Genomic DNA, 19,813 nt, shown 5'->3' with positions numbered 1-19,813 from the left:
CTTCTTTCCATTCCTTCCACTCTTTGCAAGAATGTAACATGGATCTGGACGTGCATTTCTTTTTTTCATCATGTGGTATTGTTGCAGAAGTGATGCGCTCCAATCAGAGCTAGATTGGACTTACCTTTCACTTAGGTTTTGAGATTTGATTAAATTTTCTCATAATGAGGTATGTTTTAGTCCTCTATGTGTAATCGTTATCTTGAAAGTGATTGTCCCTACTATTCTTTTTATTTCTGGGACTACTCGTCGGTCCACAGGTAATAATCTGTTACACAGTTTTTTGTTTACATATTGACTTCAGCCTCCGCTTGGTGGTGAGGCCAATGAGATTCAAATACTGGACCAGGGAACTGTTAAACACACACGAATGTAAACAATAGATTAATATAAATGTGGAATACATTCTATTCACGAAGATGTACATATTAATACATGGTCTCATGACCCTTGGTTTTCATATCTAAGTAGTTTCTTGGACTTTTGTGGTTGTTCACATTCATCCACACCAACCCTTACTAGATTAGGTGTCTAACAGGAACTAATCAGTATGAATTAATCATTCTTCTCACATTGGGTATAACAGAAGCCCTGTAGGAGGGATGGTGATTTGTCTCTCATTTGCACAAATTTGAAGCTATCTGCACACACAGTGAATGATTCTGTGCCAGTAGGAGTGAAATGACATTGTATCTGCAGCAATGGGTGATGATCTATAGTCTAATTTGAGGGTCCACATTCGAAGAGATAGCACTAAACGTAAATCTACCATAAGTATTCAGCAGCACCAAACCATCAACATGAAAACTCCACTACGACATGTTAAATCTTTGTTGGCTCAACCATCATTGTTGTAGCAAGTTGTGAACTGTCGATTAACCAGCACCGACCCCAGCAAAGCATAAGAAGAAGCTTAAATAAGATTGTTCATTGTAGCCCTATCCGCCATCTTTTTTGTTGTATGTTGTAGAAAACAGATCTGAAACTGCCACTCCACTTGAATAGTTGGGGTTATGAGCCTCATATTGTAGCGAATGTTATAGCCAGAGTGTAGAACTTTGACTCTGACAAGATCTTTTGCCGGCTTTCTATTGTAACAATGGACAGTTTTACAGTTCATTTTCATGCCCTGTAGGAGGGATGGTGATTTGTCTCTCATTTCCACAAATTTGAAGCTATCTGCACACACAGTGAATGATCTTGTGCCAGTAGGAGTGAAATGACATCATATCTGCAGCAATGGGTGATGATCTATAGTCTAATTTGAGGGTCCACATTCGAAGAGATAGCACTAAACGTAAATCTACCATAAGTATTCAGCAGCACCAAACCCTCAACATGAAAACTCCACCACGACATGTTAAATCTTTGTTGGCTCAACCATCATCGTTGTAGCAAGTTGTGAACTGTCAATTCACCAGCACCAACCCCAGCAAAGCATAAGACGAAGCTTAGATAAGATTGTTCATTGTAGTCCTATCCCCCATATTTTTTGTTGTATGTTGTAGAAAACAGATCTGAAACTGCCACTTCAGTTGAATAGTTGGGGTTATGAGCCTCATATTGTAGCGAATGTTATAGCTAGAGTGTAGAACTTTGACTCTGACCAGATCTTTTGTCGGCTTTCTATTGTAACAATGGACAGTTTTACAGTTCATTTTCATGCACTTTCAATTGTAGCTCGACTTTTGTTGTCTAATGGGTGCTAATAAATTTTCAAGATTTGACATAGTAAAATATATGGGCATGAACCCACCCTTCTCATACGAAAGATTGCTGGAATTGGGCGCCAACAGAGCACTCGGCTTCTCATTTGCATTTTCACCTACATCCTTCTCTTTGTCTGTTGTTGTTGAGTAGATTCGTTGGTGATTTTACATCATTTTTGTTGTGGAATAATGACTTGCAGGTACGCACTGCTTTTCAAGGCTAGCTGGTAGTGGGATCTGAGGTTGTACTCCCAGAAAAGTTGTATCTATTATAGTTTTTGCCATGCAGTAACACGTATGGAGGGTTAGTGAAAAGTTTGAGTTTGAAATTTATTGGTTGGTGGTTCAAAAATCCTGGAGAATGTGTAGCAACTTGTGAAACTATTTTTCCTCACTGATCTGCATCCCATATTTCAATTTTGTGATCTAGATGTTGAGGGGAACCAAATTCAGATTTTGAGAAGGAAGTTTTACTTTTTCTTAAAAAAGAAAAAGAAGAGTTGTATTATCAAGGTTTTTATATAATTGAAAGTCATAGCATCTTGGAGGAAAATCATACTTTGTGAAAGGGTAAGTCCAAAACAAACAAAAGAAAAAAAAGGACCTTTTTTGTTTATTAAGACCTTGATTCAGCCTGAAATTTGAATAGGGGAATCTAAGGTATTTTGTGTGCTCCAATGCCATCAGGTTTGTAAATTTTTTTTGCTGCTCTACGTAATCACAAGAAGATTTGTTGTAAAGTGAACTTCCTAAAATTTGAATAAGGAGGTCAAAATTCAAGTAATTTTTCATCATTAAATCATTGTAAAATTCACTCTAGATTCTAGTGTGCATGATCGATAGTACGCGACACCTTAAAGTAACATAACATAAAGCGAGCGTGATCAAGGGAGTGTGACAAGCGAGCATCTCAAGTGAAAGATGGGTAAAGGTGGAAAACATCTACTAAATGCCTCTCAAGAAATTAAAGATTTGCAAGAGTGCAACCATGAATTGCACAATCAAATTAAACTACTTGAGTGGAAATTGCAAAAAAAACCGAACCATAATTGAACAAATGGCCGACACACTAGTCGCTGCGAAAGATCTTCAAAGAGAAATATATATGAAGGACCAATTACTTGATGCACTTCAAACTAAATTAAGAGAAAAGCGTGATCAGATTGATGATATGATTGATGTAGTGTCTACAATGAAGATAGATGCAATTTGTGATACAGAAGATCTAATACAAAAGGTTAATGCATCTTGTGATACACATGAATTCATCCAAACAGTTTATGCAAGTTGTGGCATGGAAGAGCTCATAAAGCAAAGTGATGCAACATTTGATACTGATGATCTTATTCAAAATCTTGATGCAGCATGTGATACAATTGAAGTAATGGCAAAAGTTGATAGCCAAGACATAGTACAGGTGATTGATGCTCAATGTGATATAGATGACTTAATGGAATCAATGAATAAAGCAGAGCAAAACAACAACAGTTTTAGCATAAGAAATTGTGAAGAAGAAAAAGAACAATAAAGCAGTCTTTCCAGGATGGTTTTCAGACCTTGGGAATAAATCTCCTTTAACAAAAATTGGTATGGATTGGGCTACACAAAAGATGATAGATTTTATATTCCATATTACTCCAAACCAGTTCAGTTTGTGAGTTCCGGATTTCTTAATGAAGTTAAAAGTATCTATAGAAAGTGCCAACATTGTTAGAGAAATGGTCACATGAAGAGTCATGTTTTGATCTCCATCCTTTGAGAGACAAATTATCTATCAGATAGATGTCGAAACTAGAAGAAAGCTAACCAAACAATCCATTAGGGATGGATAAATTCCTGGATATGAAATCAAGAAGTGAAAAAACTACATCAGTATAGCCTAATCAAAACAAAGGTAAAGAAATAAGAGTCAAAGATGGTACTCTCCACACCTAAAAGAGGGGCGCACAATGATAAAAGCAACTCTCCTACACCTTTAAGGTGGGGAGTAAATTTGGTGAAGTCAAATGGGTTAGTGGTCATCCAAAAACCACCACCTTATTCAAAGAAGATTGGTTAGTGGTAATCCAGAAACCATCACATCATTCAAAGCACATAGGTTAGTGGTAAACCTTAAACCACTAGTTTCCATGGAAGATGGTTAGTGGTTAACTAGAAAAACCACCACCTAAAGAATCCTAAGCCCTACCATAGATCCTTTCAAGAATCAACTATTGAAAGTGAAATGAATCAACAATGGAGAATTCCACCATAGCAATTGGTCTCTTCAACAATCATTTCAACGAAAATGTTCAAACATGATAATTGATCACTTCCAGACATTCAAATATTGGTGGTTTTTCAAGTATATCTTCATCAAAACTTAGTTCATTAGTTTCAAATTGAAGATGACAAAATTTATTATCACATGTATTGTTCAATTATTCAGACTTGTGGTTGAGGGGGGGAGTGTTAGACTGTGAGTCCCTAGACAATCACAAAGTTTGAGAATGCACTTGTATTTCTTATCTTGAAGAGGTGTCATGATGATCCATTGATGAGTTGTCAATGTGATCTAGATCTAGAAGATTTAGAATGGCCATTAATGAATTATAAATGAAGATTTTGAGATCAATACACGATAACAAATAGGCTTTAGGCCTTTTCTGCAATCTTGCTTGCCTCGTCTCTCCCATGTTAATTCTTAACTGAGAGGCTCTCTATTATCACTTAAAGATGGAATATGATATGTGATGCTAGCTATTGAAGGATCTTGGAAAAAAAGCAATCTACTCTTGTAACAAGGATAGTGCTTGTGAGAGGCATGCACTAGGGTTTCATGGCTTGTGTGATGCATGTAAAGAGTAATGCTTGTGAGATGAAAATGTGGATTTAAGGGTTGGAAAGTTGGTGTGATGCTAGCTTGTTGAGCTCTTGGAGAGGCTAGTATAGCTTGGTGGGATGTCTTTCTAGACTTTGTTGTTGCTGGTTAGGGTTTGCAATAATTGTGGATGCTCTAACTAGGTTTTATAAGCTTTGGGGAAGTCCTTGCTTGGAATAAATCAGCACATGATGTACCAGCTTCGGCAAAGTTGAGGTATTGTACTTTATCTTCATAGCATGACAATAAGGAGTTATACCCTCACTGTCCTATATACTTTTATTGTAGATTTGATTTCAGATCTGGTTTCCATGTGTTTTGAACAAGTTTTCATGGTTTTTTTGATATGCTGATTGATTGAGACAAGAGGACTGAAATGTTGAATGATTTGGCATGCCTTAGATGAAACTTCATATCTGAAGGCATTATATTTTTGCTGTTAATGAATGTAATTTTTAAATTTTCAAATCTGCATACTTAATTAGATTGTGCCCTAAGGGTTGTTGTATTGATCTAGTGTTGAAGTATTTTGTGGTGTTTATCTTCTTGAGCGTGCATAGACTATTGGTGGACAGATTTGAGATATTTGCAGGTGTATTTCTGAATATGTTAGTTCAGCCCTAAGGCTAAAAGTTCTATGCAATATCTGTGGCCTCATTGAAGTGAGGTGGAAATTTCAGATTTGTTGGTAGATTTTTGAAATTTCTACAACTGATAGTGTTTCTTTCATTCTTGTCGTAGAGCATCTTCTTGAATTGAGATAAAGCATTATACAACATGTCCACCCTAGCCCGAATTTTCTTGGGATAGTGGGTCCCTTGCAAAAGACCCTGGCTTGGTCTTTTGGTTAAGGATCCAATCCATGTGTGAGAGGTTTTGAGTTCCACAACCACCCCACCATTCCCCCCCCCCCCCGCCGCCCTTGGCATGCCTATGCCATAGCAATTCTATTAACAAGCTATGGAATGAAAAACTAATAATAGTGGTTACCTTGCTAAAGAATCTGATTAGATCTTTCGGTTAATGGTCCATAGCCATGTCTAAGAAGTTTTAGTTTTTTGTTGCACGTATTTAATTTGCATATCTTATAAATCTATATTTCAGATGTTGCAGTTCCTCCATTTCTAAAACATTTAGCTTGTTCCATGCTTATTTTAGAAACCTTTATTATTTTCTAGTTCAGACAACTTTGCATGAGTGATGCTTGAAAGCATCCTAATTTTCAATCTCTCATGCTTTTAACTGAGCCCGGAAGACTCCAAGAAGCCTTTTGGCATATACTAGTAATCTTGAGCTTCTGTTTATCCAATCCTCATCTCTGTAAAAACCAAAACGGGCATTCATCTGTAAGTGTTGTTTGAAATTATTTGGGGATAGTGTTATCTATAAAATTTGCATTCCACAGAAAATGCAATAATTTGGTTTTTATTTTTGGGAACTTGCAGGAAACAAATCCATTGCTTCAACATCTACAGAGGAAGAGTCAAACAGCTTTTATGTGTGTAACTTGACTAGAGATAATGTGATTCAGGAAAAAGGCAATCTATATGATCTAGGCTCTTTGAGTTCTAGCCTCAATCTTGTCAACAACTTGACAAGGATGAAGAATGGTGATCAAGATTTCTTTGATATTGAAATAAACAATGGAAAGGCATACCCTTTTGACAATGACTGGAAGATTATAAATAATTCCCAAAGCAACAGAGATCCCTGGAGTAAGAATGTTCTCATGCCTGAATTCCCTACTTCAGATACTGAACAATGTGTGGAAACTCCATTATATTGCGAAGATTTTACTAAAGTTAGTGATCTGAAAATGGATGTCACAACTCAGAGAGTCCACCACCATGCGAATTCAAAGCTGGAATGCAGCCAACAGGTCAGTTACAGGAACAAACATCCATTGCAGACTGTTTATCATAATGACTTTGAAAAAGGTAAAGGTAAATATACTGAAAGAAAGGAAAATCGAAATATTCCACTGTATGCAAGGAGGAAGGTTGCGTGCTTACAGGAATTTAAAGACCATCATCCAGTATGTCATCCTGAATCAGAAGTTTATAGGAAAAGAGATCCTGCCCATCCTTGTTTCAATACACCAGCTGGGACCTGCAAGGCAGGTGACAACATACAGACGCGTCCCAAACTTATTCAGAATATGCTGCAGACTGAAAGGAGTGAAAATTTTGAGGGATATGAAAGACCAAAATCTCCAGTGGTGGAAAAGATACGGCACTGGGAGGCACTTTCAAAAGGGAAACTGTGTGCACTGGGATCCTCTGATGTGGACAACCAACTCCTTTCCTCCAGAGCTGATCATGATTTGGCAACTAAAAATCAACAATTGAAGTAAAGGTATTGTATCGTGCCATTAAGAAAGTAACTAATGTGACTGAGTTGTCTCTTTAACAAACTTGATAATACATCTTGACATATTTAGCCTTTTACATATAGGAGGCGTAAAATTTGAAACTTGTTGGGTAGAGAATTGTACTATTTTTAATGAGCAGGTTGGAGCCACTTCCTTGGGTAAAGAGTGGTTCTTTTTTTTCCTTTGGCTGTTTATTGTCTCTATGTCCAGCACAGTAGCAAGATTCGGCTGTATTGGCCTTTCCTGTACAGAAATTCGGCACTAGCATGAAATTCGATGAATTTTCGATGCAGTATGAATGTGACACCTATCTTACTTTGATTGTATTTGGTATTATATCTTATATATTTGACCGCAGTCGACTCATAAACTTGAAAAAACAAAAAGAGCAAAACTCTCAAAAATGGATTATTTTCTCTGCGTCACTGGACATCCTTGAGGTTGAAACTCTTACAAATCTGGGACAAAATGCATATTTTCATTTCAATGAGATGTAAACTTCCATATTGAAGCTATTCTGACTGGATTTTTTCCTTACGTGGTTTTTCCATATCCCATCAAATTCAAGTTCGTAGACAAATATTGCCATTACGATGTCCAGTACACAAAGCATCCTGAATGTTGCCAGAGCTGTGAATTGTCTATAGTGACTATTCGAATTTTGTAGTCCATTTACCCCTTGAATGTGGCTTGTACATGGTTTATCCATATGTTAATTTTTGGTATGTTCTATGCTAGAGCAATTTATTTAATTTCTTTTCCATATTAGCAATCACATCAGCATAAAGTAAACTGCATATAGAACATAAATATAAATCACAGAAGACAAGCCAAGACAAGAGGACACAAGATGTGGCGCGAGCCAGGGACAAACCCCACAATGTGTGGGGAAACCCTTTGATCAAATCTTCTTTTATCTTCAAAGTTCAGCAGAGAAAGAGAGAGAGAGAGAGAGATAGTACATTTACAACAGAAGTCAACACTTTGACTTGTCTAGATCTGAGCATAGATCATCTCCTATAACGATGAGATCAGTTGAAGACATTCTGCTTCAACTGATACCTATCATCGTGCTGCATCTGGTCCTCTAGTTGCACCACTGCATACTACACCATGTTGCACTAATCATGATTATCATCATGCTGCCCATGTCCATGATCTTATCCATCATAATGCTGCTCAAACTAATGTGCATCATTATCATGCTGCTGCCCCTGCTAATGTATCATTGTACTGCCCATGCACATGGTCTCATAGTGCTGCTCACCATGCTGCTGCCACTGCCTTCTTGTTGCTTCATCATGCTGCAACAATTTGCTTCTGTTGATATCAGCCTTAGCTGCTTGCTATGGCTTGCAGCCTAGCAAAGCAGCTAGGCATGCAGTCCCATCTTAAACAATCCTTCTATTTTCATGTTGTCCCCTACAGCAATACTTGAGACCTTGTTATCAGTGACCGGAACCTTCTTGTGATCAGGGCAGATAGAGGCTTCATCAAACAGTGTATAGATGAGATTATATCTTCTTCTTGACAGCAGTTAGAGCTCTATTTATAACTTCATTATATAGCGTATAGAGGCAGCGTATGTCTTATTTAGGACTGCGTATGAACAGTAGCTCTTAGTACTTTTTCATAACAGCGTTACTATGTCATTCTGGACCTGCGTATATATATATATATATATATATATATATATATATATATATGCACACACACACAGCGTATTATTGTCTTATTGACCAACGAATTCATGTAGTTGTGCATTCTCTTCATTGCTGCGTATATAATATGCATTCTGGACCAGCGTATATATCCATGATGACTGCGTTCCATAATCTATATGACTTGTATATATCAGCGTTCCATCCATCATAAATATAACTGCGTCCATAATGAATATGACTCGTATGTCTCTGCGTTCCATTCATCATCAATATAACTGCGTCTTGTAATGAATATGACCCGTATATCTCTACGTTCATTACAGTGTTAGGTTTCCACTGCGGATATTGCGGCTACCCTACGTGGTATATTATATTGTCATGACTGCGTGTAGGGTAGGGTTTCCAGCGTACAAGTTCTCACCGTATAGGTGTTGTGCATTGTATGAACTGCGTTCCATGGATATGACTACGCTCCTTTTATTTATGTCATGCTTGACTGCTTCATTATGTTGGCTTCATAACTGAGTATAGATTAATAACTTTAGGGTTTGACTGTGTATAGAACCTCCTTGTCTGGACAACGTATAAATGTCTTCCTTGATTTGTGGCTGAGTGTCTCCATTTCCAGCGTGTAAATTAGGGCATCATCTTAGGGCATCCTTCATTAGTGTCTCTCCTTCTCCAAAAACCCAAGACGTGGAGAGGAGAACACATGAAGAATGTGTATAAAATGACTTCAAGTCCTAGCCAATTTATACTAAAATGTAAGTGATGAATAGGCATGACTATTGGGCTTCTGAGGCTACTCAAGTTGCAGGTCGGCTTGATAATAATTTCATAGTCAAAATAAATTCATATCTCCATAAAGACTTATTGGAATTAGTTGATCTTTAGATCAATCCTACACCTCTCGATGAGAGGGATCCAATAAAAATATCAGTTGTCATGAATATGCTGACCCACATGGAGTTTGGCCCTAGTTGCCAATTTTAACACTCCCTCTCAACTAGGGAGAACTCCATCCATTGATCCATAAGTTTGACGATACTATCTCTGCCATCAGTGCCCTGCACTGCTCTGCCCAGCTCTGCTCTGCTCAGCTCTGTTGGCTCTGCTCTGCTCAGCGCTGCTCATCTCTGCTAGCTCTGCTCTGCTCTGCTAGACTATGAAGAAGAAGAATTGATCGAGAATGTCTCATACCATTCTCCACTGACTCGAAGTTAGTCTCAGAGTGCGTACCACTAGTCCCAGACCAGTAACAACCGACTTGAAGTCAGTGTCATAGAATGTACCACTCCTACCATTGGTCCCAGACCAGTATCATTGATCCCAGATCAATGGAGGTCATCCTAGCGTAGGGAGTACGATAGATTACAACGATGCGTCCATCGGTACTACTATGGTCCCTAACTTCATTTCCCTGCTCATTGATCAGATGAGAGGTACTTCCCGTGAGTCCCAGACTGCATGGGTAGGATGCCTCGACAGGAGAACTAATCAATCCTATCCTCATAGGAGAACACATCAATCCTACTATAATCGCCATGGAGAACACATCAATCCAAGCCTCACAGGAGAACACATCAATCTTGCTACAATCGCCATGGAGAACACATCAATCCAGGGCTCACAGGAGAACATATCAATCCTGCTACAATCGCCATGGAGAACACATCAATCCAAGCCTCACAGGAGAACACATCAATCCTGCTACACTCGCCATGGAGAACACATCAATCCAGGCCTCTCAGGAGAACACATCAATCCTGCTACAATCGCCATGGAGAACACATCAATCCAGGCCTCACAGGAGCACACATCAATCCTGCTACACTCGCCATGGAGAACACAGGAATCCAGGCCTCACAGGAGCACACATCAATCCTGCTACACGCCATGGAGAACACATCAATCCAGGCCTCACAGGAGAATTAATCATCCTACTACATAGGAGAGCGAATCATCCTGTTCCACAAGAGAGCGAATCATCTTGTCCCACAAGAGAGCGAATCATCTTGTTCCAATGCGCACCACCAGGAGAGGGTGAGTCACCTTGTGGTCGTATGTTGCTCCAGTAAGAACCGCAAGCCCTCAGAGCTCCCAGAGCTCAATGTATGCAACATGCAGGACCCTTGTACAAGGGTTTCTTGATGACTCCAAGTCGTTTGGGAAAATCACAGATTAGATATTTCCTCGGGGCTTTGACAAGGGGTATCGACCTGTATCCCAGAGCTCAATGTATGCAACATGCAGGACACTTGTACAAGGGTTTCTTGATGACTCCAAGTCGTTTGGGAAAATCACAGATTAGATATTTCCTCGGGGCTTTGACAAGGGGTATCGACCTGTATATCATCTTAATGCGATGGAGCATCCTTGTTCATTGACTTACCATATCCCAGATGATGTCTATTTGCTGGAGCAATCGACGAATACGAGATTCCTCAATAATCGAGCCCACCTTTGGTTGTTACAAAGAATCACAGTGGTATGTGATCAAACAACTTACTGAAGAGCTTCCCTAACCAGGCAGCTTCATACGAGATCATACTTGTAGATATGTATCCGGTCTTGACGCTGCTTATAACAACCGACTTTTGCTTCCTGCTTAGAAGCAGAATCCAAAGAGGAACAACACTAAGAAGTGCTCCAGTGGTCCTCCACACTGTCTGCCCAATCAACATTTGAATAATCATTTCATATTTCTGGCAGTGTATCTCAATCCATGAGAGATTGTGCCCTAAAGACATCTCAGAAGATTCTTGGCACCAATCCAGTGAGGCTCAACCAAATATGAGCTCCCCGTGCTAACTGCAAAACATATGTCCGGAATCCAACTCCCTCTTACTTCTGCAAATGAGAGGGTCTGCAACTGTCAGAAATAGTTTGTCCGCATAAGGTGCTGGTATGAGAGGTCTATCATCCACAACCTTCGGATAATGGTTTGGATCGGTTTCACTCCTTAGTGAATCTCAGCTTCATCAAACAGCTATCAGTCCTCTCATACTACGCCCGGGGTCTTTTGCTACAAGCCATAGAGGGCTTTCTTCCACATGTATACATGAGATTCCCTGTTCATTAATCTCAAACTCCACGGGTTGTTTCAAACCTGTGGACCTGCTACATAAGGGGAATGGTCCCCTTGTAATATTTTCCTTTGGTACATCTCAGAAATGTACTTTCATGTTCTTTTTGAATTCAGGCTTCCCTGTCACCATCTGACTCATGTACCTCTGGTGCTATGTGTCAATGGACATGGTCCCCAGTGGACTTCCTGTAACTTAATACAACCTTGAACTCAAAAGCATCTTTGAAAATTCTATTTTCAAACACGTACGTTTTCATCGAGGAATTCCACCTTAAAACCTTCGACTTCCATTCCTGGGGTTCCTTGATTTCTTGAAGAGTCAGTTGTGTCCTTGATGACCTGCATCTCTGCCATTCAGACACTCCTTCGCATAAGGGCCGAACTTATAACCAAGACATTTGCCTTTCCTTCCACCCTTAGATCCGAACTTCCTAATGAAGTGATCTTTAGGTAGGCCATCAGAAATTTCGTTGCGCAATTATGATAATATGCTCTACTTCGACTTCACCCTTTGTGAATTATGAGGAACCCATTGATCCTTCTGTCTTGTCCCAACTGTCTTTGGTGATTGCTCTTTCACTCTTGTTTGGGCATGGTCTTCACCTCAACTCTGATACCATGTTACTTTTTGGTATGTTCTATGCTAGAGCAATTTATTTAATTTCTTTTCCATATTAGCAATCACATCAGCATAAAGTAAACTGCAGATAGAACATAAATATAAATCATAGAAGACAAGCCAAGACAAGAGGACACAAGATGTGGCGCAAGCTAGGGACAAACCCCACAATGTGTGGGGAAACCCTTTGATCAAATCTTCTTTTATCTTCAAAGTTCAGCAGAGAAAGGGAGAAGAGAGAGATAGTACATTTACAATAGAAGTCAACACTTTGACTTGTCTAGATCTGAGCATAAATTATCTCCTATAACAATGAGATTAGTTGAAGACATTTTGCTTCAACTGATACCTATCATCGTGCTGCATCTAGTCCTCTAGTTGCACCACTACACACTGCACCATGCTGCACTATTCATGATTATCATCATGTTGCCCATGTCCATGATCTCATCCATCATAATACTGCTCAAACTAATGTGCATCATTATTATGCTGCACTGCTAATGTATCATTGTATTGCCCATGCACTGCTGCTCACCATGCTGCTGCCACTGCCTTCTCATTGCTTCATCGTGCTGCAACAATTTGCTTCTGTTGATGTCAGCCTTAGCTGCATGCTATGGCTTGTAGCTTAGCAAAGCAGCTAGGCATGCAGTCCCATCTTAAACAATCCTTCTATTTTCATGCTGTCCCCTACAACAATACTTGAGACCTTGTTATCAGTGATCGAAACCTTCTTGTGATCAGGGCAGATAAAGGCTTCATCAAACAGTGTATAGATGAGATTATATCTTCTTCTTGACAACAGTTAGAGCTCTATTTATAACTTCATTATATAGCGTATAGAGGCAGTGTATGTCTTATTTAGGACTGCGTATGAGAAGTAGCTCTTAGTACTTTTTCAGAACAACATTAGTATGTCATTCTGGACCTGCGTATATATATATATATATATATATATATATATATACATATATACATATGTCTTTGTACACAGCGCATTATGGTGTTATTGACCAACGAATTCATGTAGCTATGCATTCTCTTCATTGCAACTTATACAATATGCATTCTGGACCAGCGTATATATCCATGATGATTGTGTTCCGTAATCTATATGACTTGTATATATCAGCGTTCCATCCATCATAAATATAACTGCGTCCATAATGAATATGATTCGTATGTCTCTGCGTTCCATTCATCATCAATATAACGACGTCGTGTAATGAATATGACTCGTATATCTCTGCGTTCATTACAGCGTTAGGTTTCCACTGCGGCTACCCTGCATGGTATATTATATTGTCATGACTGCATGTAGGGTAGGGTTTCAAGCATACAAGTTCTCACCATATAGGTGCTATGCATTGTATGAACTGCGTTCCATGGATATGACTACGCTCCTTTTATTTATGTCATGCTTGACTGCTTCATTACGCTGGCTTCATAACTGAGTATAGATTAATAACTTTAGTTTGACTGTGTATAAAACCTCCTTGTCTAGACAGCGTATAAATGTCTTCCTTGATTTGTGTCTGAGTGTCTCCATTTCCAGCGTGTAAATTAGGGCATCCTTCATTAGTGTCTCTCCTTCTCCAAAAACCCAAGACATGGAGAGGAGAACACATGACAAATGTGTATAAAATGACTTCAAGTCCTAGCCAATTTATACTAAAATGTAAGTGATGAATAGGAATGACTATTGGGCTTCTGAGCCTACTCAAGTTGCGGGTCAGCTTGATAATAATTTCATAATCAAAATAAATTCATATCTCTATAAATACTTATCAGAATCAGATAATCTTTAGATCAATCCTACACCTCTCGACGAGAGGGATCCAATAAAAATATCAATTGTCATGAATAAGCTGACCCACATGGAGTTTGGCCCTAGTTACCAATTTTAACACCAGATGAAGGTGACAACGATCAAATCTTGAGGGTACATATTGTTTACAATATGTCCACCACACAGCTTGATAAATTTTTAAACCATTTGGTTGTGTGAAAAAACGTGTTTTACCACCATAATCTACCATCATATTCATCTGGTTTTGCGTGAGTGTATGGAGAAACATGGGGAACTTTGTATGTTTCATTCCAATTTGGCACCCATTGTACCTACTGCGATCGTTATGTTGGCACCTATTGCACTTACAGTTCAGGGAGTACGTGTTAATATGCTTTTTATGATTTTACCATATACCATTGCACTTACTGCTATCATTAAGTTGGCACCTATTGCACTTACAGTTCAGGGAGCATGTGTTAATATGCTTTTTATGATTTTACCTAGTTATATATGGGAATGCAAATGCTTTTTCCTATTATAGATATGAAGTTTTTGTTGACGAGCAATCTGTCAGCAACGACTTTGAATTGACCCTGGGTTTGGTTGTTGTCGGGCTTCTTGTTACATAGGGGCATGCTTCTTGTTACAGTAGAAAAAGGTTTGTTATTAGTGGTAGATTAGGATATATTCATTTTAACTAAGGATTTATCAAGTTTTGAGAAATCAATTTTTATTTTAATTTATTTTTAACAAAGTCGGTTACTAGTTTTTCTATTCCAAAAAGAAAAAGGGAGGCTTGCTTCCATTACATCAAGGCAAAATGGAGAAGGGCTACCTGGAAGAGAAACAGAGGGAAAAAAAGTCCCTAGCTTCCATGCCTTTCCCCCTTTGTTTCTGAGAATACCTATTTCACTTTCCTTATAAATTCAGACAAACTGATTCAACAAAAAATTACATTTACAGAGCATAGGAAACTATTAGAAAAAGAACATAGAGATATGGAGAGGATTGGAAATAGAGCATCTAAAAATTGTTGACTGAAGGCTCCTGCTGTGGATGAGGTCAGTTCTTGCTGTTTTGGTAGTTGGAGTTTTCTCCCGTCTGATTGATTAGAATACCCTTCAGATAGTTGACAGTATCTTCCATGTGCTTACACTTGTGTTTTAGAGCTGCAATTTCTTTCCTCTACTCTTCCAGCTGTCTCTTAAGGAAGGAGTTCTCAGACTTAGCATCAAATTTAAAATCCTTGACCGTTTCTCTAATCTGATCAATCATGTACTTGTTGGCTCTGCAAACTACACAGTTCTCACACTTTGGAACATTGGCCAGAGGGTTCCATTCCATATTTACTATGGATTGAAAGAGAACTCTCCAAAAAAGTAAACCAGAGGCAAGAAGCAGCAGAGAGAAGGAACGAATATGACCACAAGAAAGGCCTACTGAGACAGTCAGCTGCCAATGAAAGGGATACAGAACTTCATAGATTAAATTGTCTCTCCTCAGAAGTAATGGAAGTAACCAAGAACCAATATTGTAATTCAGCCACAAGAGATGAAAGGGGGAGAATAGCCCAACGATGGCAGAGAGGATGAACACAGACACAAAAAGAACACAGTCATGAAGACAGAGATGGTGAACACAGCTGAAGAGGCAGGGGAGATAAGAGAGGAGGACGAAGATAGCGAACACCGGGGACATAAAGACAACAATGAGGGAATGAAGCGATGCATTAAGATCGATCATAGGGAGGGGATATATATATAGCAGCGCTGAGGGCCACTTCATAATAATGATCATCAACGGATCACGGGAAGCATATGCAGCTACTATATGCTTGGGAGTCATAATTTGACTATGCTAATTGCCCATGGAGATTTTCTTGATTTTCCTGTGATTTTGATTTCTTGTTTTTCAAGTTGATATGACTATTGCCCACCTTGATGTCCTTGACGTGAGTAAAATTCTTTGCATATGGTGGCTTGAAGTCCTATGGAATTGGTTTTTGAGTTGTCTCATTGGCTATTTTGGATTCTCCAATAGGACTAGAGACTGCAGATTAGCTTGCTTATCTGCAGTACCATTATTTTCTCTCAGAATATGATTGAATGTGACTTCTCCCAAATACTGCAGATTTTTTTCCACCCTTTTTATTATTTGGCTTAGAGCCTTATTCTTGGGACCTTTTCTCTCCACCATTGAATGAATAATTATGGCCGAGTCCCCCATGATAACTGGATTTTGCATACCACATTGTCTTAAATTGTTGTTCCCAATAGAAGACCATATGCTTCTGCTTTGTTATTGGATATTTCCCCTAATCCCCATTCATATGTGATGGGATTAATTCCTCCTGGATCAAACATGAATCCTCCAGCTCCAGCCTTGCCTGGGTTAGACTTAGAAGCACCATCAAACAATAAACATGGTCTTTTTAAATTTTCTGTCCATGTTTTAAATTCCTCTTTTTTAAGTCTGATCTTCCAGTTCTGAGTGTTGATAGGAGTATTGCTGATGTTTGTTTTTTTTTTGCTTGCTCAACGCGAATTCAATCCAAGTTCTTTCCTCATGTTGAATATGGTTGACTTTTATTGTTTTAGCTCCTTTGGAGGTGATAAATTCTGTTGTCATGCTCCAAGTTTTTGCCAAAACTGTCCTTAAGCTTGGAGGGCGATCTTTGAAAATCCTTTGATTTCTAGCCAACCAAATTTGCCAACACATAAATGAGGGCAAACTTGACCAATATCTTTCAATTGTTTCTTTATTTTTAAGAGTATATGGATAATTTTTGTTCCAAGTTGAGAGAAGTTCATGCAAAGGCAGAGTTTGTTGAGATCTAACCTCCAGGGGTCTTACTAACAATTTCCAACAATCTTTTGCGAAAGCACACTCCATAAAGAGATGTTGGATACTTTCTTCACTTTTCTGGTACATGGCACAACGAGAAGGACCTTCATAACCTTTTTTTTTGAGATTGTCGGCTGTTAGAATTTTGCCTTTGAGGAGAGTCCACATGAACACTTTGATTTTTGGTAGGCTTTCAATTTTCCATGCATCCCTCCAATGATCCCATTCTTGATTTGCTTGTTGTTGTATAGTGGCATATCTGGATTTAACTGAGTAATCCCCACCATCAGGATCCCACCTGAGAGTCTTTTGTGTCCTGACTCAAAGGTGTTGCACCCTTAAGAAGAGAAATTAAGTTCCTCCATTGAGGAACCAGGCATTGGGGAAGGTTGTGTATCCTCCAATCAACCCAATCTCCATCAATCCAATGAGAGATGTCTTCCAAAGTACTGATTCCTTTTATTTTCATCCACCTTCTCAAATCATGGAGATTTTCTTGAGAGGCTATAGGCGGATTTCCCATTATGCTATCCTCCCAAATTTTAGTGATTTTCCCATTCCTAGGGATCTTGGAGGAATTTTCTTTGATGAGGGAAAGAGTCTTTTTAATCAAACTCCAGATTTGGGAGCAGGGCCTTATTGGGAAACCCTTTTCAAGTAGTAGTATTCTGTTATGGTTCATGTATTTTGCTTCCAGAATTTTCTTCCACCAACTACTCTCTCTAGTAATAAATCTCCATGTTATTTTTGCTCCGAGTGCCAAGTTTAGAATCCCAGGGAATTGAAGACTATGTCAAGAAAATGAATGATCACCTAAATTGTGGCAGTTATAAGAAGCTGAACAAGAATCCCATGGCTAAGATTATGAAGGATGTAAAAAAGATTATCTCAGATTCCAACCTTGACGAAAAATTGAAGAAGAAACTAACACCCTCTTGTGAAACCATTCCTAGAATCTATGGATTACCCAAGATCCATAAGGAGGGGGTCCCCCTGAGACCGATAGTCAATACTATTGGCTCCCCAACCTATGAACTTGCTAAATATGTCGCCAAGATTCTGAAGCCCCTGGTTGGTAATACTGACTCCTTCATTAAAGACTCGCACGACTTTGTGAATCTGATTAAAAATGAAAGAATGGAAAAGGAAGACATCCTTGTGAGCTTTGACGTGGTTTCCTTATTCACGAAGATTCCTCTTGATGAAGCCATTCAGGTCATAAAAAGTGTCACTGATCCAGAGACCGCAAAACTGGCTGAAGTCTGCTTAAGGTCAACTGTATTCACATTCCAAGGAACATTCTATGAACAAACATCTGGTGTAGCAATGGGATCCCCCCTCTCGCCAATTGTGGCCAACTTATATATGGAATATTTTGAAAAGAAGGCCTTGGAATCTTATCCTTTAAAACCAGCATGGTGGAAGCGCTTTGTCGATGACACCAATATAAAATGGACCCATGGTAAAACAGAACTCGTCAAGTTTTTCAATCACCTGAATTCCATCTCCCCTGATATAAAATTCACCATGGAGCTTGAAGAAAATATGAGCATCCCTTTCTTGGACATTCTTATCATCAGAAGGGAGGATGGCTCATTGGGCCATAAGGTTTTCAGGAAATCAACTCACACGGAAAGCTACCTTCATGCGGATTCCCACCATCACCCTGCCCAGAAGCTTGGCGTTCTGAACACCCTTGCCATTAGAGCCCTCAGAATCTCTGACTCAGAACATATAAATGAAGAGAAGAGGCATTTAGTTTCAACTTTCAGAAATATAGGCTATGATGAGCATGAGATTAAGAAAGCCATAAAGAAAGCCGAAAGGAGGTTGTCCTCACCCAAACCGAAAGAGGAGGGTATACCTCATGGTGGTAAGGTTTTTCTACCTTATATCCATGGGGTCACAGATAAAATGGCAAAGATCCTAAGAAAGAAAAACGTTCTAACTCAATTCTCAGCTCCTGGTACCATAAGACAAAGTTTAAAATCTGTTAAGGATAATATTGACAAGCAGCAACTTAAAGGAGTCTATAAAATAGACTGTTCGTGTGGGAAAAGCTACATAGGTGAAACTGGTCGCTCCCTCCAGACAAGACTGAAAGAACATGGCGCTGACATCAGGAATGGAAGATCTCGTACCTCAGCCTTGGCAGAACACTCCTCGAAGACTAATCACCACATCTGCTTAGAAAACGCATCAATTATCGCGAGAGAAGAGCAGCATCATAGACGGAAAATCAGAGAAGCCCTTGAAATCTTGAAGCATCCCTGTAACCTGAACAGAGACAGCGGTTTGGAGATTAGCGAAAGCTGGCTTCCCCTGATCGGAAAAATCAAGAAAGCATCTACCCGGCCCCAGGTAAGTTGTCAAAACAGGTAATGTGTCAAGCAGGTAAGATAGTTATTAATATAGACCCTAATATAAGTTTACAGTTTAAATATAAAGAGTATTATATATATTAGCATGGTTTTGATTTTAATATTAATTCTTTCCTTAGGTTATTTATATTCTATTAAATACTCTAATTATTAATTCTAGGTTGGATTTTAATATAATTTGAGCCTAATGTTTGTTCTAATATAGTATAGTTTTCCTAGTGTTTTATTTTGGTTTTTAGGTTTTATTAATATTACTTATTTAGATATTAATATAGATATGTGGTTTTCATTGATTCTATTACTATTACATATATTATGTTATATAGATTTTAAGTTTTATAAATATTATGTTTTACAATGATCAAGTCTTATAAAATATTAAGTTATATAGTCATTTAGGCATATATATTAATATTATGTTATTCAACCATATACATTAATATTAAGTTATTTGTCCCTTATAGTCATTAAATTATTTAGTC

The 19,813-nt window shown here is 38.6% G+C and overlaps 1 protein-coding gene across 5 annotated transcripts in view; it reads left to right on the top strand.

Moving 5' to 3' along the window:
* LOC149231552 (uncharacterized) overlaps positions 1-7,266 on the top strand; it is a 146,762-nt gene extending 139,496 nt beyond the window's left edge. For all 5 annotated transcript variants that reach the window (XM_089379240.1, XM_089379241.1, XM_089379242.1 and 2 more), the window contains one exon: positions 6,015-7,266. In XM_089379240.1, the coding sequence (XP_089235366.1) occupies positions 6,015-6,922 (908 nt within the window). In that variant the 3' untranslated portion in view covers positions 6,923-7,266. The remainder of the gene's footprint in view (positions 1-6,014) is intronic.
* The last annotated feature ends 12,547 nt before the right edge of the window (positions 7,267-19,813 follow it).

Source organism: Pinus tabuliformis, chromosome J (genome assembly GCF_031772625.1).
Source record: "Pinus tabuliformis cultivar Carrire ecotype Pingquan chromosome J, CPIR1, whole genome shotgun sequence".
NCBI lineage: Eukaryota > Viridiplantae > Streptophyta > Pinopsida > Pinales > Pinaceae > Pinus > Pinus tabuliformis.
Note: the sequence above shows the minus strand (reverse complement) of the source record. Positions and strands in the feature narration are given on the sequence as shown.